The following is a 20,590-nucleotide window of genomic DNA, read 5'->3' as shown; positions in this document are numbered from 1 at the left end:
GTGTTTCATCTCTGGCTACTTTTGTTAGCCAAGTTTTCCAGCATATCATGGGAATAAATGGCTATATATTAAGATACAGACAGATTAATGAATATCCTTAATCTTGGAGCCAGTGAGACCACCCGATAATCTTAATTGGAACATGTGCTCAAATGCTTCACTGAATGAAGAAAGTGTTAAAGGAATATAATGGCTAAATTTACTTTGCAGTGGTAACAGACAACTTACTAAATACTTTTTAAACCAGAACATATAGACTAAAACCTGCTCCTCAGGTATTTCTAGCTAAACCCACACATTCCAGAAGCCTTTACCTGAAATTTCATGTATGGGTGACAGTCAGCCATTTACTGGAGATGCACTGTAGACCATGCTAAATTCCCCTTTTTCTCTTACCCCTTTTCTACTTGGGCAAGGTTGGACACCGGAAGAGAACTGAAGTAATGGCTGTCTCCGAGGGAGTTAAAATAGAGAGGTGACATGCTATAAAGAAGCAATGAAAAGAAGTAGCAGGAGAATGACATGGGAGGCCAGGGGGTGGAGGGGAAGGATCTGGAAGAATGAGTGGAGGAGAGCGGCAGAGGAGAGAATATCTGGGCAGAGCAGGGGCCAGAAGCAGTCAGTGAAAATGAGGGACTAGCGGTGATGTGGATCAGAGGAACAGAGAAAGACCGGAGGGCCTGAGGTAGGAAAGGAGTCAAGAAAACCAGGGGAAAAGGCCAGGAAGGAAAAAGAAACCATGGAACTGTGATCAAAGCCAAGCCAGAGGTGGAGAGGGAGGAAACAGAAGCAAACAGGAAAGAAACAATGAAGGAAAATTCAGCAAGAAGCTTTATGGCCCAGCCTTGAACGCAGCTGTGATCGTGAATTGGGAGGCAGAAAGGGACTGTGCAGAAACACTTCTTCCCAAGCTTGTGGCTTCGAGTGTGTCCCGATGACTTCTCCTGGCAGGAAAGGGGAGGGGGGTGAAAACCACTGTAGGCTTTGGCAAAGCTGCTACCAAGACTGGGTGAGCCTCTCAGAGCAGGGGTTCCGTGGATTACTCTGGTCCTGTGCAGAGTACAGGACAAACTGAAAGAGTAAGCTTCAAAAGAGTTCACAGTGCTTGCAGAAGTTTAATTTGCACATGGCCATTCCCGTAAGTACATTTTAAGAGTTCTTTATAAGATTATTCAAAGATTGATGAGGAAAATCCTACATTTAACATCATCTCCAGTACTGGAACAGTTTGATATGTATTATAACCATAGTGCACACCACCTTTGCTTGCCAGGTGAAGAAAAGTCTTATATCAAGAAAGAGAAAGACTTCAACATCAGAGGTGGGAACAACACTACAACAGCATCTTTCCACTCTCCTAACACCAACAATTGTAATAGAGATCAGTGAAGCGCTCAGGGCAAGATAGATGATGCTATCCAGTCTTTCACTAGGGGAAAACCCATAGCCTAAGCAGAACAAATGATACCGACTGTTCTTCAAGCTCAGTCCAAGGCAGGCTGGATGGGTGGTAGCTTGGGAAGGTCCTTCCCTCTTGTCTAAGTCCATCTCATCTGGGAGACACTTGGCTTTAGAGAACGGAGTCACCAGCAAGGTCGAAAAGGACTGGTATCAGATTCACATCCCCTACAGTGCTGGAAAACACATGGCCCACTGAAAACATTCTTTCAGAGGGGAACATTGCTAAGAGGTTACTGTGAGAGTGGTGTCGTCCAGACTGCACACTGTGCTCCACCTGGCCAGGTCTTACCTGCTGCATTTCTTCCTCCCTTTCTGTTTGGATACAGAGGAAAAAAGACCCTCAAAATTAATTAAAACCATAGCTAAAACTACCAGAGGTGAGCCAGGGAGTAAAGAGGGAACAAAGCAATTAAGAGCATTCCTGCTAAAAATTCACTACGCATGCTGTAAAATTCAGAGATCATTGTGCCCCTCAAACACGCAGCAGAGAGAAGGAGGCACTTTAAAAAGCTTTCAATTACTTACGTGCCTTTGGCTCCCTTTCAGGATGCTGTGGAACTGGAAACAGCAGTGGTAAATGTATTTTCTCTGCATTTGCCTTTCTTGACAAAACAGCTCCAATATTTTGATCTCAAGAATAATCAGCTCTTTTGCATTTCCTTTTCAACTAACCGCAGACTTTTGTAAGTTAAAAATTAATGACAACTTCTCTCTTTTTATTTATTTTTTTTTAAAGAAAACCCAAACAAACCTTCTGTGCTTATTTCTGGGGAAAAAATATTCTTTTTCCTACAACCTTTAAGTATTATTTTCTTTCTCCCTCCTTCTCCAGTAACACACAAAACGAATTCCACCACAACAAAACAACCTGGCTTGTGGAAACCATTATTTTGAAGATGAAACATTGTGTGGTGTCCTTTACCACTATTAAGGGCAGTCAGTCTGTTAGAACATATTGGGCGATTATAGGCTAGTCTTTTCAGAGAAAGCCATGGGTTTCAAGTTAGCACTAACCATCTATCAATTCTTGAGATTATGCCATGATTTACTGTCACAGCATCATGTATTCTCTGATTTTCTGCCTCCTGTGAAACATTGTGCTTTCCTTTTCTATTGATGTATCAACTATAATAGTTACAAGCAGCTACAGAAAAATCAATAGTGAACTTTCATTACTGTGCACATAAAGAGTACCATGCTGTGAGAGCACCTAGCTGTTAAATAGTCACCAGCAGTAAGGTACACTATAAATGTCTGTTATTTTGGTCAAAATGAAGAATGTCTGAATTTGAAACAACAAATAGCTAGGATTTTTGACACCACTGGATTCTATGTCAAGTTTTTCCAGTACGTGATTTCTTTTCCAGGTGTCAGGTTTGATTTTTATTTTCTGTGCTGGGATCTGTGTGATTTTTTTAAACCTGAAGCTGACCCAGGAAATTAATACCAAAATAAATAAAGTATTGCTGGGCTGGGCTTAACTGTAAACTCATTAGGGTTGGTTGGACAAAAGTGGTAAGAATTGTGTTCATCTTTGTTGAACTAGTCTATATGTTACAAGTCAAAGTAAGCTGACTTTGATTAAGGTGAACAGACTGATAATCTCTATGTTAAACACGCCAGCAGAATAGAGGTGAAAGTTACTGCAGGTGCAGAGGTGCTCCTAGGGCTATGCACTGAGAGAAGCACCGCGCTGGTTTTCAACACAGTTTGGAAACAATAGTATAATTTTTGGTTTAAATGTACTTATTTGCCTCTGGGAACACATTAACTTCCAATTAGTGAATGTAAATGAATAAAGGCAAGAACAACAGTACACACGTGAGCGTATTACCTTGAACATGTCCAGGACATTGGGCATTTCAGGCTGTTCCTCCAGCAAGTGGGTGGGCAGTCCTGCTGCAGGAGTTAGCTGCTACTTTGGCATTTTGAGACTATGGTGATCACAGCGATAAAGGCACTGTTTGTTGCTGCATACCTTAGATTTGAAAGCCTGTGTGTCTCCACGAAACTAAAGCACAAGGATGTACATGTGTACTTACACGAATTATATCCTGCCAAATGCATATCCCACCGTCTGCCATGGCCGCAATGTTACAGGAAAGCACTGTTTCTTGCCTGGACATAACTTTCAGGAAAATTAACTTTTAAAGTAAGAAATCCAAATCACTTTTCCAATTTTCATAGTACTAACTCATATAACTTTTACCATAGAATGAAAAAAGAGCAGAAATTCCATTCCAAATGGCAATTTATGGTCCAGTCTGGAAAAAATACCTACAGGTGGGGAATGACCCCTGCTTTGAAGAGTGCAGTGAAATCTAGCCAGAACCAACCTTAATCCAATGAGCGTTGATTTAGGTGGAGGTGGATCTAGAATTAAAAATCCTTCCAGATCCTAAGCAATAAAGGCAAAAGCCACAGTCTGTATGATATCTCAATAAAGCACCACCGGGACCCTGAGGATGTCACTGGTGGGGCGAGCCCAGCCAGGGCAGGAAAAGTGCACACCTGTTTCCAGGAGGCCAAGCTCCGGCACGTCCCCGAGCCTCTCCAGCAGACCCTCACACAGACGCTGCGCAGTGCCAAAAGCACACTCGCTCCCTCCATCTGCCATGTGGCATCAAGGGACAAAAAACTACCTCTGCCCTCATGCAGGGAACATGAGGTTTTTTTGGCACCGTGTTAGGGGCAGCTCCAGTCAGGGGTTAAAGGGGATCTGCAGCCTTAGTTCATGCTCGTCATGTTAAACCTCTGCCTGTGTTGCCTATGGAAACATCTCTTCCACATCTGACCAAACATTTGAGTCTGAGCTGAGCAGTGAGCACAAATCTGGAGCTTACATGACTTATTTCTGCTGCTCCTTACTGAGCAATTGAAATGTTAAATATGTGCTGAGACACTACCTTACCTGAGAGCATCCAGTCCTTTCTGATGAGGGTTTCTTGTCAAGGAAGCCGAGGCAGCTGAGAAATAAAGCTCTCTTCTAAGAGCCTCATACTTGAACTGTGGGTGTAACAGTATTTCCTCTATTCCACGCTTCTCTACCCTGCCTAACTGATGAGTAACCATGTTGCCAGAGGGACTTTCAGGTGGGCTTTTCTTCAGCTTTCTTCTGTGTATGTTTAAAAGTGTAAGCAATGAGGCTGAAGAACGGTGGTGTACACATCAAGGCCTTTGGAAAGAGTCCAAAGGCTGACACACATCTGGGTGCGTCTGCGGTGTCCCCTGTGTCCCAGCCCTGACACTTGCAGAGTGCCAGTGTAGTTGCAGATGTCCGGCTTTGGGTTTCTGTCACTCTTGTTTGCCAAAGCACTTCCACAGCTAAGTGCAGGCGTACATCATAGTGAAAAATGAAATTTGCAGCTTCCATTCAGACCCATAGATGGTGTCAGAAGCAATATGCTTTGAAATTCTGCAGCAGACAATTACTTACCTTAGTTGTATTTACTGTCCATGAAAACAAGACCCAGGCTACAGGAGAACTAAGCATTTTCTTTTCCCACCACCTAGCAGGAGGCCTGGGGGCCTGGGCCAGCCAGGGGGACAGGGCCACCAGCTCTGCTGTCATTCAGTGAGGAGCACCGCTGCATGGTGCGTTGCATTTAAGCATATTCATGAGCCGTTGCAGTCAGGCATGGCAATATCTAATGACTGATACACGCACTTATATGATGGGACCAAATTCATCAGTGTTTTCCATCTAAGACAGCAAATTTAGTCAATGCTAATTTGATAGGGAACTGAAACAGCATCTGAAAGACAATGGCTTCAATGTACCATTAATGGTCTCATGAGCTGTCTGCAGGTACATTTACATAGGAAATAATTGTAACTGCCCAGAGTAGAGTCTAACTCTTCTATATAATAATAGTAAAATTCAAATATTTGGCTAACAGGTGTCATATATTTGTTGCTGCTGCAGTGCTTTCAGCACCAAGCAATTCAATGAATGCATTTTACTTTATATTATTTCAATACAATTATATAAGAAAATAGTTCTTTTACTAATTTCCACCCCCATATCTTAGACAGGCAGAGGTGACTATCTTTTTCATGCTCATTCTAAACTAAAGTCAGCTTCCACTGATACAGCTTAGTTCAGTGAAAGAAACCCTGTTAGTGCAAATATTGGCACATAAACCTATTAAGATCATGCCTTTAAGTCTCAAACAAGAGGAAAAACATGTTTTTGAAATCAGTATGTCTGAAAGATGACTGGTTGATTGTCTCACACTAAGCCTTGTCTCAAAATAGTGCAAGACTTAAAACTGAATTATTTGTCAATTACGTTGACAGAAAGTTATAGTACTGTACCTCTCAGCATATCAACAAAACACCTTCGCTTAACTATATTTCCTTCTTTTAAAAAGAATACATTGTAATAATTTTTGCTCCTGTGGGACTTTGGATCTAAACAAAACAATAAAGGCAAACAAAATTCACCAAGTAATGAAAAAGCAGTATGAAGTTCTACCCTTATCTGGAAACCACTATAATGATGTAACTGGCTAGTCTAATATTTTTAACCAAGTTCAAAAAAGTTTGAAATGTAATAATTAAATGCAAATACAGTCCTGATCCCAAAGACCAGAAGAATGCCTTTAAGCTAGTATTTATAACAAGAGCTATTCGACTGAGCTCTCTTGTAAATTTTATCATACCTGAGGCAGTTTTACTCAGTCGATTAGCTGGAAAGCTGAATATATCCTGAGGCAAACCAGACATCTAGTACAGGCTAAATTCAACTACTGGAGCTTAAATTTGGCTTAATATATCCCCACTTGGATCTGCCTGTTTAATTCTCTTTCATATGATAACGTTGGTTTATTCATAGTCTGGACTTGCCACCTGAACAAACTGTACCTCATATCTTATTCTAATGGAATAAGAAAACTTTGCAAAAACCACAAAAGTTCCTGACTGAAAATCAAATGCAAATTTGGGATTAAAAACTGTTTTGTAAAGTGACTACAAGATTAGTACAGAGAGATTTTTCCCCTAAGGAGTACTGCTTTTTATGATCATGCATTTTTTATACTCTGCAGAGACAGATGGGCTTTATAAAAGGATACAGCCTGCTACTCAAAAGGGTTTCAGTGGCAGCTACACTTCTGTGTTTTAACCTCAGTAGAAATTTATATTCAGTATTTTTCCAGAAAATATTTATATTTCTTCTTCTAGGACTATATCACCCCTTGGTGTAGTTCCAGTGGTGGCAGTAGAAATACCTCTGAGATTAATCTGCTCTATTATTCCTATTTTAAACAGCTCTTGAGTAGTAGGAGAGGGACAGAAAGGGAAAGGATTGATAATGTGCAAGCTTCTCAAGAATGCAATAAATGCCATCATTCAAAAAAGTTGCAAATGTCCAAAAAAAAGCAGAGCAAATATTTTCTAGATAAAATCAAATCTTTCTAAATTTTTCACTTGTTTTTTCCTACTCATTCAACTTCTCAGCTAAATAACAGATTGTTCTTGCTCCTCTCTACATTATACTGTACTGTCTACTATTACAAGTTGCATATAACACTCCTTCTGCCTCAGTTCCTAACTTCGAGGATTTCGTATGATGTCCCTATCACCATTCCCAGGAACTTCATAAATATTTATGACATCTTAAACTATTCAATCTCTACAAATTGTAGGCACTGACAGCCGGTTGCCTCAAAACACCAACAATCCTATATTGTTCATGTGCTATTGAAGATTAAAATTATGTTTCAGAAATTAACTGCAGAAACCATTTGGTTCAATAAATTTACTATTTATTCTTCTTTTTTAACTCTTATCAGAAGTGTAGGTTCTGCTTTTATCAAATGTGGTACTTTTTTCAGCTAACTGTAAGTGTGATATAAACTAGTGCTGTTGCTGTAGATTTTTCTGCATTTAAGCATATATATATATATATATATATATATATAAAAAATCCTGTTGCTAAAGTAACAAACTGATTTTCTTATCTATGTTTATTCCAAGTGAATATTCAGAAGAAAAACATTTCTAGCCCAGACATATAACGTGAACCTAGGATTACGTGAGGAGTTAGGAAAAATGAGTTTTGACTCATATTCTTTTTCAGTTTATCTGTGAGACCTTCGCTAAATCACTTCTGCCCCAGTTTATCAGTGTATGCTGGCATACAGATATGACCATGGCTCCACAGGATAGCACTTACATAATTTTCCCCTGGGAAACAGAGACTTAGATTGAGACATTTTTTCTAGGATTGATCTGTCATTTACCTTAAGTGGTCACTGGGTCAATATAAAAACAAACCTGGAGGGAGGAACCAGAAACCCACACCAGCCCAGGCAGATTCCCCTACCACCAGCTTACAAAGGCAGGCTATAAATTTGAGCTTAAATCACCTAGGGTTATTTTTTTCAGTGCAGCAGCAGAGGTGCAACCCAAGGACTGGAGAGCAGGCCTTCACTGAGCACAGCCTGTAGCGAGCGGTAGCTCAGGCCACCCACCGGCATGGCCGGAGACTCCAGTCATTTGGGGAATTTCCTTGAGGATGCAACAGAGCAAGTGCTGTTCAAATTCCTGTGCTACTCTCATGTCTTCAAAGAAAGCGGCAGCCACTCTCTTATGTGGAATTTAATCCTATCAGTGAACACTTAAACGTGGATTAAAATACCTACAGAACAAGCCTTCAGGTGATAGGCAGCCTGCCCTTGTCCCAGATGAGCAAGAGACCAGCAACGTGTTGCATTGCTCACCCAAAGCAGGAGCAAGTCTGGGACATCAGCAGGGGTGTACCCCAGGCATGGAGGAAGCTTTAGAAAGTGAAAGTAAGTGCGGTGGTACTGGAGTTTAGGCATGGCTAAGATGAAGTGCAAGCAGCAGAACCACTGCTGGGGACTTGATGCCTGTGGTCTGTCCCAGCATCTTCTGGGCTGGACCACAGTTTCACCAACCAACTGGCTCTCCACAGCCCTGGCTGCACCTGGCCACACTTCTCCCTCATGAGTCCTGGTGAGAAACACTGGACTTTGTATTTAAGGGTGTAGCTGGCTGTGGACTTTGGGCCAGGACTTGTGAGCAGCTCTTCCTCCCAGAAGGCCCAGCAGGATCTGGTTTTATTGTGTTTCAATGGCCACCATATCATGCGTGCCTCATTTACAAGTAATAAGGACGTTGGTTCCTGGGGTGCCAGGACGAGAAGCGGGTGGAGATTTTGTTTGTTTAACTTTCAAGTCAGTAAATTCAGCCTGAGCTGTTGAAAGTCAAGCTGTTTTATTTTCCTGAGTGATGACTCAGTAATTACACCAGCCATAAAGATTCAAGAAATCAAATTAGGCTTTGACCTTTGTCTTTACGGGGACTGCAAGAAAAGAAACAACTGAAACACTGAAGAAAAAACTGAAAAACTGAAATTTAGTAATTTCAGTCACGCAAGGAGAGGAACCTAGCTGATTTCCCCACGTCTCCCTTTCCATTGCAGAGCTAACAGCAGCAAAAGCAATTATAAAATTCTTCACAAAAGTCAATAAGCACGGTTCTTAATAGACATCGGGAGCTGATATTCTCAGTAAGAATCTATCATTACAAACTTTTTTTAATAGAAAAATGCACTTTAATATTTTAAATAGCACTAGAAAAAAGCCTACCATTATAAAACAACACCAAGTTATGCTTTAGTTGAGTGAGTTGTTCTGAAACAAACCAAAAGTCCACCAAGACGGAATACTGAGGGGATGAAATAGGATTCAGGCTAAGAATTACAGCTTGTTTTCTCATAAGCATCTTATTCAAACATATATAATTTTGCCCAATACTTAGGTGCAAATGAAATATATTGCTATAGAAGAATTTAATCAAGATTTTCAAAACAATATACCCATTATCTGATGGTATGTTCAACTGAAAACGAAAATCACTTTATGACCCTAATAAACAGATTGGTCATTGCGCTGTTACATGCAGCTTAACAACGGCCAAAAAAGAATCCTTCTAAAGACAGGAAGAGTTTTCTGCACATTTAGTTTGGACTTGGGAGTCTTAAGAAAATAAAAGTGGTTTGTGTTGTTGTAATGTAAAGGTTTTTCAGGCTTTGGAAAGTGCTAAATATAGCACCTTACCACTGATTAACAAACACATCCATCAAGAGTGGTTTCCCATGACTTCTAAGTGAATACTATTCAGCACAACCCTGCTGTAATAAAATTGAGGGGAATTTTGCAGTAAGGAGTTTATCTTTACCATAAATCTTCCTTCATTATAGCATTTTGTCTGTCAAGAAGGCTTAGCTATAGAATGGCATACATCTGCCTTCATGACAGATGTGCTATATGGAACTGCTGTTGTTGCCATTAGTTTCAATGAAGGAGAATTGTGGGTAATTTTCAGAGATTGGCACTTTATCAACCATTACTACTTTTACCCTCAAAAATTTTTTATCACGTCAAAAATCTACCTGGGTTTCCAGCCCTGTAACCCACAGGGTTTGCAGGGCTAGCAGAAATCTGGGGAAAAAGTTAGGAAAAAGTTGGTTTTAAACAGAGGAAGTTTGGTAACGTCACCTCAGCCCTGGGCAATCCCCCTGCTTGGAACCACTCTGGGAGAAAAACCGCCACCAGAATTGACACAGTCTGTCTCCAAGGTCAAACAGGAATGAGCCTGGCAGCAAGGCCCCTGGCAGGATCCCCGGCGCTGGGCTGAGAGGCCCGTGGGGCCTCTCCCTGACAGAACTGCGTGCTTCTAACCAAGGGCAATGCTGCTGCTTGGGCCACCCAGTCTGCGTGGGGAGGACTGACAGACCTCCCGGAGGGCGAGCCTGAAGGCCATCCTGGCCAAAATACTAGCCCTAGAGTTTGGAAGACATCATATCTTTGGAAGACATCAGTTGGGTTTTAATAAAGTCCTTAAATGATGGGGCTCGGCAGCCCGTTCAGGGTGAGGAAGCTCAGCCCTGGGCTGGTATCAAATCCTACTGCCCAGAGTATCTGCAAGGCTGTTTCCAGCCCTGTGAAAGTGAGAAATTTCTCCCCATGGAGAAGCCTAAACACAACCTTATTTCATCCTTGCAATACCAGGACTCGGAATGGTGCGAAGCGCAGAGAGGCTGCCAAGCTGCCTGCATCCGCACCTCCGCACTGCTTCATGTAGAAGGTGCCTGATAAAAGGCACGAGCAATAAAATTTAGCCAGCTTTCTTTGGGAAATATTTACGCTGCTCCTAAGGAGTTACTATCTTTCAGATTTAAATCGCTCATTCTGTTTCATTTTTCTTTTCAAAATTCCCAGACCAAGAGAAGCTCTCTACAGATTAGTACACCACCAAATTTTCAGTACTTCATGTTTGGAATATGAGAGGGAGAAAATCTCTCTGAAACCTAAATATTTTTCCCCTCTAAAGACCAGACCCATTTTAGGGAAAAATATGCAAAAGTGTTCTCCTCAGGCTGAATGTTGTATACAGTTTCGGCTTAATGCACAGCTTTATATTAGATGTAGAAAGTAATCAAAATGGGGAGATTTCTGGGAATACGGACAGCAGAGCAGATCCTGACACACTATAATACAGTTTTTGTCTTAATCGTCAAAAGTAAGCTATAGAGAACAAAAATTCTTTGTTTGACAGAAAAGCAATTGCTATTTCTTGTAAAACATATAATATATTCCAGAAGACCTAAGGGTTTACTTTCCAATAACGATAGAAAAAGATGCGCTCCCCACTGTGAGCTCACAGTAAGGCTGTTTCATGTAAAAAGTTGGTAATTAGTCCCTGAGTGAATAAAGTAGAAGAGATAAGAGACTGATACTTACTGTAGCAACACAAAACACTTTTTCTAGCTGCTAGGATTTAAAGGGTGTGTGGGTGGGAGGAGGGGGAACCTATTTCTACTCATTTAATTTACAAGCCTCTAAACCTCAGAAAATGATTTCTTGCATTAAGCTTAAACATGTGTACTTTAAATTGTTACTAACTGATGTAAAGATTGATAAGAGACATTTCAGTTTGAAAAAGCAAACAGGAATGAAAAATTATACGAAAGCATAAAAGACTTTTGTGCTGTACACACTAGTAGCAGATTTCACACTCATTGTACAACCACTGCCTTCAGCAGACTTACACCAGCACGGCTTGATGTTTCACCAAATTAACTCATTAGCATTCAAAGGATCTTTCTTGAAAAGGAAATACTTGGAAAACTAAGTCAAGTACCTTTAGCCAGAATTATATAATGGATACCAAGAACAAAACCAAACCCAAACCACAGGAAAACCATCTACTTACAAACCAAAGTTATTATTTAATAACATTTGTATCACTTTCAGCTAAATGCTAAGTACCAGAAGTTAAAATCGTACAGAACAATTTTTGTTCTACCTGCAGAACTTGGAGCAACTGGAAATAACTTAATGTTCACATTTTCCTTTGTTGTTATTCATCTTTATTAGAGCTAGAGTTTGTGATTCTCACTTCAAAAATAACTATGTAATTTATATCACAACTATGTGTTGGACAAACCTCTTTTTTTACCAATATACAGAACATCATACAAGAGCTTGACACAGTGCTCTCAGCACACATCCTTTACTTCTCTCTGTTCAGTTTGTCTCGTTTGCTTTAATGCAGCATTTACTGCTAATGTACATGAGATGAGAGCACTCATCAAAAGTCGTATCAGAAAATCTTTGTTACTTCATGAAGACTCACTCCAAAATACATAACTGGTCATCAGGTTGTCTCTATATCCCCACTATTATAATTGCAGTCCTGGAGATTCATCTACACACAGATGAAATGTGTAGTGATGTCCTCAACTGTAATCATTTGGACTATGAGTATCTGATTCAGTATATAAACAGTCAGGAAGTCTATGTATTTTTACTGGTTAACTAATAACATCTTGTTTACAAGCACTGAACCACACCACAAATATCAAGAATTTGTGTAGAGGAAATACTTTTAATGTATTTCATTAAAATGTATTATATTATATATATATTTCATTAAAATCCATTAAAAGTATTTCATTAAAATATATTATATTTTATATATATATTTCTTTAAAATACATTAAAAATATTTCCTCAGGCTGGATGTACACATAAATCCCAGAACTAGTTTTTATTTACTGCTAGTGATAATTTGACTTGTTTTTACATCCGATTTCAGTGTTTCTGTTGCCACATACAAGTATTTAAAGAACTGTCCACTGAGATGAGAAAAAACCCGAACACAGACCTCCTTCCCCCGTAGTCCTGCAACTTCCATGCAATTCAGCCAGGCCACATTAGCTGAGCAGCCTGTAGGAGCACCTGTACGATGCACAGGCACACACCTACTGCCAGAAACCACCGGTCCTGTACGCGGGGGTAACAGAGATAAAATATTACACCTCCTTTTGAGTTGGAGTATGACACCAATATAGCTGGAATTGAGTATGATACCAATGCAGCTGAAGACAGAGTGCATGCCTATAAAATATACGTTGAATCCACCACTTCTGCAGGAACATAGAGAAAATTTACGGCTCCTAGATTTTGTTTGGTCTTGATCTTTGTAAAAATTGATTTTGTGATCTTGCCAGTAAATGTATATTCCATGCAGTAACATTTAGACAGAGAGTAAAAATGTGAATAAACCTGGTTTTCCAAGAAGTCAGCACAATTTAATCTCACAGTGTGATTCGAAACAGACAGACAGCAAGAGAGATGCCCTTTGAATTTAAAGGGGGTTGAATCAGCTAACAGTTTCTAAAACTTCCTGATCTTTAGAGATATTTTTTAACAGGCGGGGGGAAGTTGGAAATACTGATTCTGAAATCATTACACTTTTTCTCTTGCGGTTTAACAGAGTTTAATCTCCAGCATAGTCCCTGCTTTCTGTAGGAATTCCTTACATTCTAATGATTCATTCATGATTGCATGTTGCATCTGAAAGCAACCTATTTAAAATAATTGAGATAGTCGATACTGTTCCTTCCTTAAATTTATAAAAATATGCTTAGAACACCCAGTTTTTAAACCAGGTTACACTCACTACAAAATTCCTTGGGACTTTTATGTAGGCACATACAATAATAAACGGCTGTATTTCGTGTGAGAAAATGTCCAGTGTAACACATGAAAACATGATTATCCAAAGACCTCCAGAGACTCTGGCAAAAAGACTTTGGATAAATGAGTTTGAATAGCTAAGGGGAAGGCATAGCAGCTTTGAAGGTTCCAGTTCTCCTCACTCTGGATAACACAAAGTTCAGACGATTCTTGTTGGGCAACCCCCACAATTTAAGTATGGCTAGCGACTTCCTTAGGCCAGCTAGCAAAATTTGGACAGAGGTCATGTCCCCCATTCCCAAACAAGCAGCACAAATCCGAGACCCACTTGCTTCATTTCCATAGTGAAACTGTGACAGGAAAGAGGCAGCCAGTAAGGACCAGCAGGACACACTCACACCAGCTCAGGCACGAGTGAACCTGGGTTGCGGCCGGCAGCCCGCACGCTGCATGTGGGCTCCTGCACCAGGCCTGTGACTTGGAGCCGGGAGGCTGTGCGTGCTGCCCTGGGCTGCCATCAGGATCCTTGGTACCCCTCCTATCTTCTTGTCCTGAAGAAAATGTTTGCCTCCCCCAACCATTTCCCTTGTGTTCCAGCACACAGTTATGTGCGAGAACCAATATTTGCTCTGTTTAAAGCACTTCTAGGAAAAGGTGCAGTGAGACCCAATTTACGCAGCCTCCCGTGCTGCTGATGGATTGGGGGACCAACATGTATTCCTGTTTTGCAAAGGAAATCACGCATTTCCCCTCCAGTCAAAGGCTGGCATTTACAATGAACCACATTCTGCCAAATTCCCCATCTCTTGTGCTCCAAGAACATCCATAGAAGAGCAGATCTGTCTTTATTCAAAGTGAATTAGCCACACAGTTATGCTCAGTATCACTGTGCCTTAGCATTACAAGAGACCGTGTTACTTGTGCTCTGCTGATGGTATAAGTGTTCAAACACCAGCCAAAACAAGTTCTGCCAGCAAGAGCACTTTGATCACTTCGCTCTTTCTGCATTATAGCAGCACTGTAATCTGCAAGCTGTAGAATAACTTCAGTGTTCTGCAGACATGTCAAAAGACGATGCCATCAGAGTAGTTTTTACACAGGGAAGCAAATAATGAGGAGTTAATATACTGGCATTTATCTCTGGCCAGCATTTCCAGAGCTTGAACTTGCTGTATAGGTACAGAAGATAATCAAACAGAGGCAGAGTGAACAAACTGTACCTGCCTTTAATGATGTAAATGCCCCTGTTGTCCAATAAAAAAAAAAAAAAAAAAAAAAACAAAACCAAAACCAAAAAAACAACACCAAAAAAAAAAGGCAGTGTTGAATTTCAGAAACCATATTCAGGTTAAAGGGCGCCTTTTCTTATCTGGTATTCCACCCAAAGGACAATGATTTCATTTAATAAAGATCATTAGTCAGTGAAATATATATTTTAGAGAGTGTCTAGTAGGGAAGATTATTTTGGCAGTCACTGGAGTGTACCAGATGGTTCATTAACATAGGCTAGACAAGTCAAAGGCTTTCAGAATAATTTTGAAAATGTCAAACAGAAACAAGAACCCTGTCACTTTTTATTAGAATTAACTACATCATACCCTGGACACAGATTTCACCTTGGGTCAGAAAAATTAATACAGAATTATATGAATTGTGTAACATACTGGGTTAAAGATAGGGCTTCCTCTTGGGACTCATTTGCTAGCAATATATTATGGTCTTCTACTTTAGGAATCCTCAACCTTTCTTTTTGCAAGCTATGAAAAGAGCTGACCTTGCTCAGACTCCATTGGTGTCTAATTGATTTGAGGTATATGCAGAATTTCAACAAGACACTCCGCTAAAGCTCTTTTGTGATCATTTTCCCAGGAAAGTTGGCAAAAGGGTTCACTGAATATTCAGCAGCTTGTAAAGTATGCTTTTGTCAGGAGGAAAAAAAAAAAAACAAAACAAAACACAAAACCACATCCATTTAGTGAAACATTGCCTTCATAAACAGGAATTAAAATGCAACTGAATTGTTGTTATTTTTTTTTGTTATCATTCAGATGTCAAAAATCTTGAGAACTTCCAGCTTGTGGAAGGTGTTCAGGAACAAGTGAACGCTGCTCTGCTGGACTACACTATGTGTAATTACCCACAGCAAACAGACAAATTTGGGCAGCTTCTCCTGCGACTACCAGAGATCCGGGCCATCAGCATGCAGGCCGAAGAATACCTCTATTACAAACACCTGAACGGGGATGTGCCGTGTAATAACCTTCTCATTGAAATGCTGCATGCAAAGAGAGCATAAATTACACCCATTAGAGCTTCTGCTTTCAAGGAAAAAAAAAATATTCCGAACTGCTCGAAGCAACACTAATTAAAATGTGGTTTTAAGACTTTGCAAAATGGTATAATAATCAAATACTAATAGTAAATAAGTGATGTATCAGGGTATTTGTATTGCAAACTGTGAATCATATGCTACACATCCCCAAAGGAACCTATATAGGACTTTGTACTGGAGTGAACTGAACTTACCAAGTGGATACTATCACCAGTGACAACAAGAGAAAGGACAGAATAATCCTTGTATATTTAACTCTGCTGATTGCCAATATGAAGAAACCTAGGAGAAAAAACCCGATCCGTATTGTTGAGCTAAGGTAGTGGGGAATTCCAGCGCACTAAATTCCTTCATGGTATAGCAGGACTTCTAAAACAGTTGTAATAGGTGCAAAACTGCACCTAGAGCATCTTCTGCCATCCTTCCAAGGACCCAACACTTACTTCTGCTGTGATAAACGATGTGGCATCCATTCAACAATCCGTAAGAGAGCGCTGGCATAGGCCACGCGCTGTGTACTGTCGCCACCGGATCCTGGGGGGCTGGGGCTGGCTGTCGGTCCCTCAGGCCTGCAGACCGCTGGTGTGAAGAGTCTGTTATCCAGTTAGCTTGGCACCCTTACTATGTTCTGAAGTTTGTTTTGTCACGTGTTCATGTTGTTCTGTCAGGCAGTATCCCTCTTCTACTACTGTTACTGGATCGCTATTAAATAGCTAAGATAAATACTCCAAACCAAATCAGCCAATTCAACTATACACTTAACTAGGGCAGTGGCTAAAAGATGGCCCTGCTATATATTCATGGCCATTTCCAAATAAAGGAAATGAAGATATTTTAGCCATCACAAACAATAGCATCTTTGACACACACACAAAAATAATAATAAAAAAATATCAGGACACCAAATACTGATGTTAAAAACCTGAAAATTAAATATTAAAAAAATCGTTTGCAATGCAAGAATATACAAATGAATTATTTGACCTGATGAATGCCATGGAGCTTATTAAGAAATGATCTTTAAAATTTCCAGTAATTAAGAAACTAAATTTCAACTGAAACATCCAACATCTAATGCAATGCTTTCTTTTTAAAGTTGGGAAATACACATCTTTTACGCAAAGAAAGAAGAGTGATACTGCTATGTCTGTGTAGGCCAAAGTCTCCTGCAGAACAAATATTAGAGAAGAACAAACAATTCTCTCTGTCCAAATAAAGATATCAGTATTAACATGTAGTGCCACAGTTATAAGTCTTGCCTTATTTCATTACCCTTAAAGGTAACCATGCAGGTGTGGATCAACATATGTTTAAAATAAAGTATTAATCTCTAACATTAACAAAAACATAGTGTTTACATTCTTTAGGTCCTGTGGGGAAAAAAACTGTGATAAAATTGCAAAGCAGTGATTTCCTTATTATTTCTTTTAAATTGGTAATTATTTTACCAGTACTTAATTACTGTATGTCGTGAGACACTAAAATCAATAGGGGTATTTCATTTTGACTTTAATTTTGAGATTATCGGCTGCACAATCACTTGTAGAAACTGTATGAAATCCTAATCCTTTAATTGTTTTCATGAAGATTGCTGGCTTTTGAATAGTTTATTTATATTGTATATGATAGTTTACACTGTATACAATTATGATGCTAATTTATTGTTCTTCGGTTTCATCTTTATATAAGATATAGTCAGAATGAAGAAGCCAAATATATGTGTTTACTGTAGCATGTCTTCAAGTTAGGGAAACATAGTTCAGGGACACACAAGGGTCTTTACAAATTAAAATCATTCACTTGATTAAACATCTGTAAATCTTCATAATCCTAAATGTAGTTTATTTAAATCTATTGTAAATTATGTTAGTTAGATCTTTTTCTGTTTCATGTGAACTTGAAAAGGTGCATTTCTCTTATTTTTTTCTATCCATTCATATGTTGTATACCAAAGACATCAGTTATTACATCTGCATTAGTACAAAGCACGCATATTTTAATTGCTTGTATTAATCAGTTCTAATATTTTGTCCACGCACAGGGCACAAACACAGCAAAGCCTAGTGTCTGCAACTCCTGGATGCCTCACCTATATCATGGAACACACATACTGTAGTACAGACCACAAGCAAACCAAGCACATCTCCCTTATCCCACACAGCAGACATGCAAGCATTATTTAAATAACAGTGTTCTCCCTCAAACAAACTAAATTAAGAGAAATTCAGACACAGGTGGCAATAGACAGTGGCTGTGTAATACGTTTACCCACGTGTACAAGATAACCTTGGTCATTCTTTCCTCTTTGAAAGAAAAATCAAGCATATTTCAAGTGTTTGCATTCTGTATTTTCTCTTTTTTTCTCATTGAAATGCTACAGTGAATCTCCCTGAATATTAAGGAAAAAAAATTAAAAATGTTACTAACTGTATTCACAGCACCATTATCTATATACAGGACAAAAGAATTAAAATAAGGACATAGAAGAACAATTTTTCATACAGTAAAATGGAAACAATTTCAGATAAGCTAACATATATTTGCCCACATCTGTGGTTCCAAGAATCCTACCGATTGCCCAAAGTATTAAAAAAAAACCCCAAAAACCAACAACAACAACAAAAAGTCACCACCACCACCCCCATGTTAATTGTTAACTACTTTGTAACCAGACTTTTACTTCTGACTGCCTTATTGATTACAGGATATATTAGTAAAAGCAGACTAAAATTCAAAGGGTTTGGCTTTGGCTGGTTTATTATAGTTGTTCTGTGTTTGTAAACAGACAATCTGTAAAGTCTGATTATTTGTATTACAGATGTTCTGCAGCTGCCTTGGATTTAAATCCATGCAACTCTTAGAATGTGCAGTGAGTTACTTGTTGAAGTTGAAGTCCTCTTACTGTATCGGTGAAATACATATTGTCATGTCAGTTCTTGCCAGGAGTTTCTCATCACCAATGGAATTATTATTTTTTTCAGTATTTCAATAAATATTGATATGCCTATGCTGATTACTTTGTAATTGTCTTTATAATAGCATCATTCCACTGAAATGAAGCACCAGTCAAAAATCAGCTACTCAGAAGAGTAAAATGCAGGAGAAATAAGAACACCAAAGAGAATCTGATGCAGAGCAGAAGACAAAAATGCGGAGAGCTGCACCTTCAAAAGCTTGGGCAGCTATGGTGAAATTGCCTAGGCTGAAGCAAAATAAATACAGCTAAACAGATGAGAAAAGCTGAATCTCGTAATCAAAAAGGAATTTGCCAGTCACTACTTTCAAATTAATACCTTTCCTCTCAGACTGCACACTTAATTTTTGCTTTACATGTTACTCATAAAGGGTTAAGCAGCCAAAGCACCAGAGAGGGAAAATGACAGAACAAAAGAAAATCAGGTAACAGGATCCAGGGAGCTCAGGATAACCTCTCAGCAATGTAAATATGTGGCAGGGCCAGGGGCAAACCCACAGCTTCCAACACAACTGCTAGCAGAGGCTGCCAAGGAGGCAGATGTTACTGCTACTAGAGAAAAATATTTTCCTAAAGTTGCCCTCTGGCTCATCTGGTTGCCGTTTGGAGAGCAAGAGGTAAGGTGGTCCAAGAGAGCTTGTCAGCAGTACCCTACTGTTCAGAGAGGAGCCCACCGCTTCCCACCGGTCTGGTAGCTGAGAAGGGGCTGAGCTCTGAGGTGCCAAATGTGAATGCTTCAAGGGGAAAAAACAGGGCTATAATTAGTTATTTACAAATCCGCTCTTGAATGAAACAAAGCTGGTTCAGTGTTGCAATAAAAACAGAGTAAAACAAACAAGATTAAGTGACTTACAAGTGAGGAAGGGTTATTATAACTTTCAGGAATTGTAACTGAAAGCCGTGATTGTGCGCAAGACCCAGGGTTGATGTATTTTAGATAGTTTTCCTTACAAGAGATATATTTTTGGGTGATATATTTAGTATATACACTACACACTCAAATTATGAGGGGATTTATTTTTAACTGAGTTTGGTTCTGGAACAATCTGCTCCATGTTTTTATTGGAAACATGGAAAGAGCAAGTTCCATGTAACACAGGTCAAGTCAGTACAATAGGGATCTTGACAATTTCCTGGAATACTGAGTAACATATTTTATTAACCCCTAATTTAAAGCCCACAATCTAGATCCATCACAAAAGTTCTAACAATATTTCTACCTCCTCCAATATAGTTCCTGCTGTTTTCCAGGGAAATTCTAGATAGGGACATCTGCTGGAATTTGGAATGGCAGAGAAAGAGCATTAGACTAACAGCAAGACGAGAAAATTACAGATAAACTTTTAAGGGCATCAGATCCTAGAGCTATATAACCCTGCAATGGTGGCATGAGCCCAAATACTTCTGTGCCAGTCCAGCAATTTCAATTGCACGTGTGCCTATAGAGAAAAGATTCATTTTCTGAGGGCAATTTGCAGACAATTTGAAAAAACTTTGCTAAACAATAGATGTCCATGGACCCAAGCTGAAGAAAGCAACACCAGAAGTTACTTGATAGATACAGTCTGGTCCAGCACACATCAGCGGGACAAGACAAATTTTCCCTTCACCAAACATACTTTCCAAACCTCTTCCTTTCGCTTCTCTGCAGAACAAAGCCCTCTGCAATTTATTGACAGTCTTGAAGTCTGGCATGCAAGCTTGGAGTTGCAATACTAGCTGAGTTTTCACCATTACCCCAAGAGGGTCCTGACCCCTATTTCCTATTCACTGTAACTTCCTTTAGTCCTAGATTAACTATCAGGCTTA

General features: G+C 39.6%; 1 protein-coding gene across 4 annotated transcripts in view; it reads left to right on the top strand.

Moving 5' to 3' along the window:
- NR5A2 (nuclear receptor subfamily 5 group A member 2) overlaps positions 1–18,820 on the top strand; it is a 96,418-nt gene extending 77,598 nt beyond the window's left edge. For all 4 annotated transcript variants that reach the window (XM_040610867.1, XM_040610865.1, XM_040610866.1 and 1 more), the window contains one exon: positions 15,524–18,820. In XM_040610867.1, the coding sequence (XP_040466801.1) occupies positions 15,524–15,771 (248 nt within the window). In that variant the 3' untranslated portion in view covers positions 15,772–18,820. The remainder of the gene's footprint in view (positions 1–15,523) is intronic.
- Positions 18,821–20,590: the final 1,770 nt, after the last annotated feature.

The sequence above is a fragment of the Falco naumanni genome, chromosome 11 (assembly GCF_017639655.2).
Source record: "Falco naumanni isolate bFalNau1 chromosome 11, bFalNau1.pat, whole genome shotgun sequence".
Classification (NCBI taxonomy): domain Eukaryota; kingdom Metazoa; phylum Chordata; class Aves; order Falconiformes; family Falconidae; genus Falco; species Falco naumanni.
This window is presented reverse-complemented; position numbering and strand designations above follow the sequence as displayed.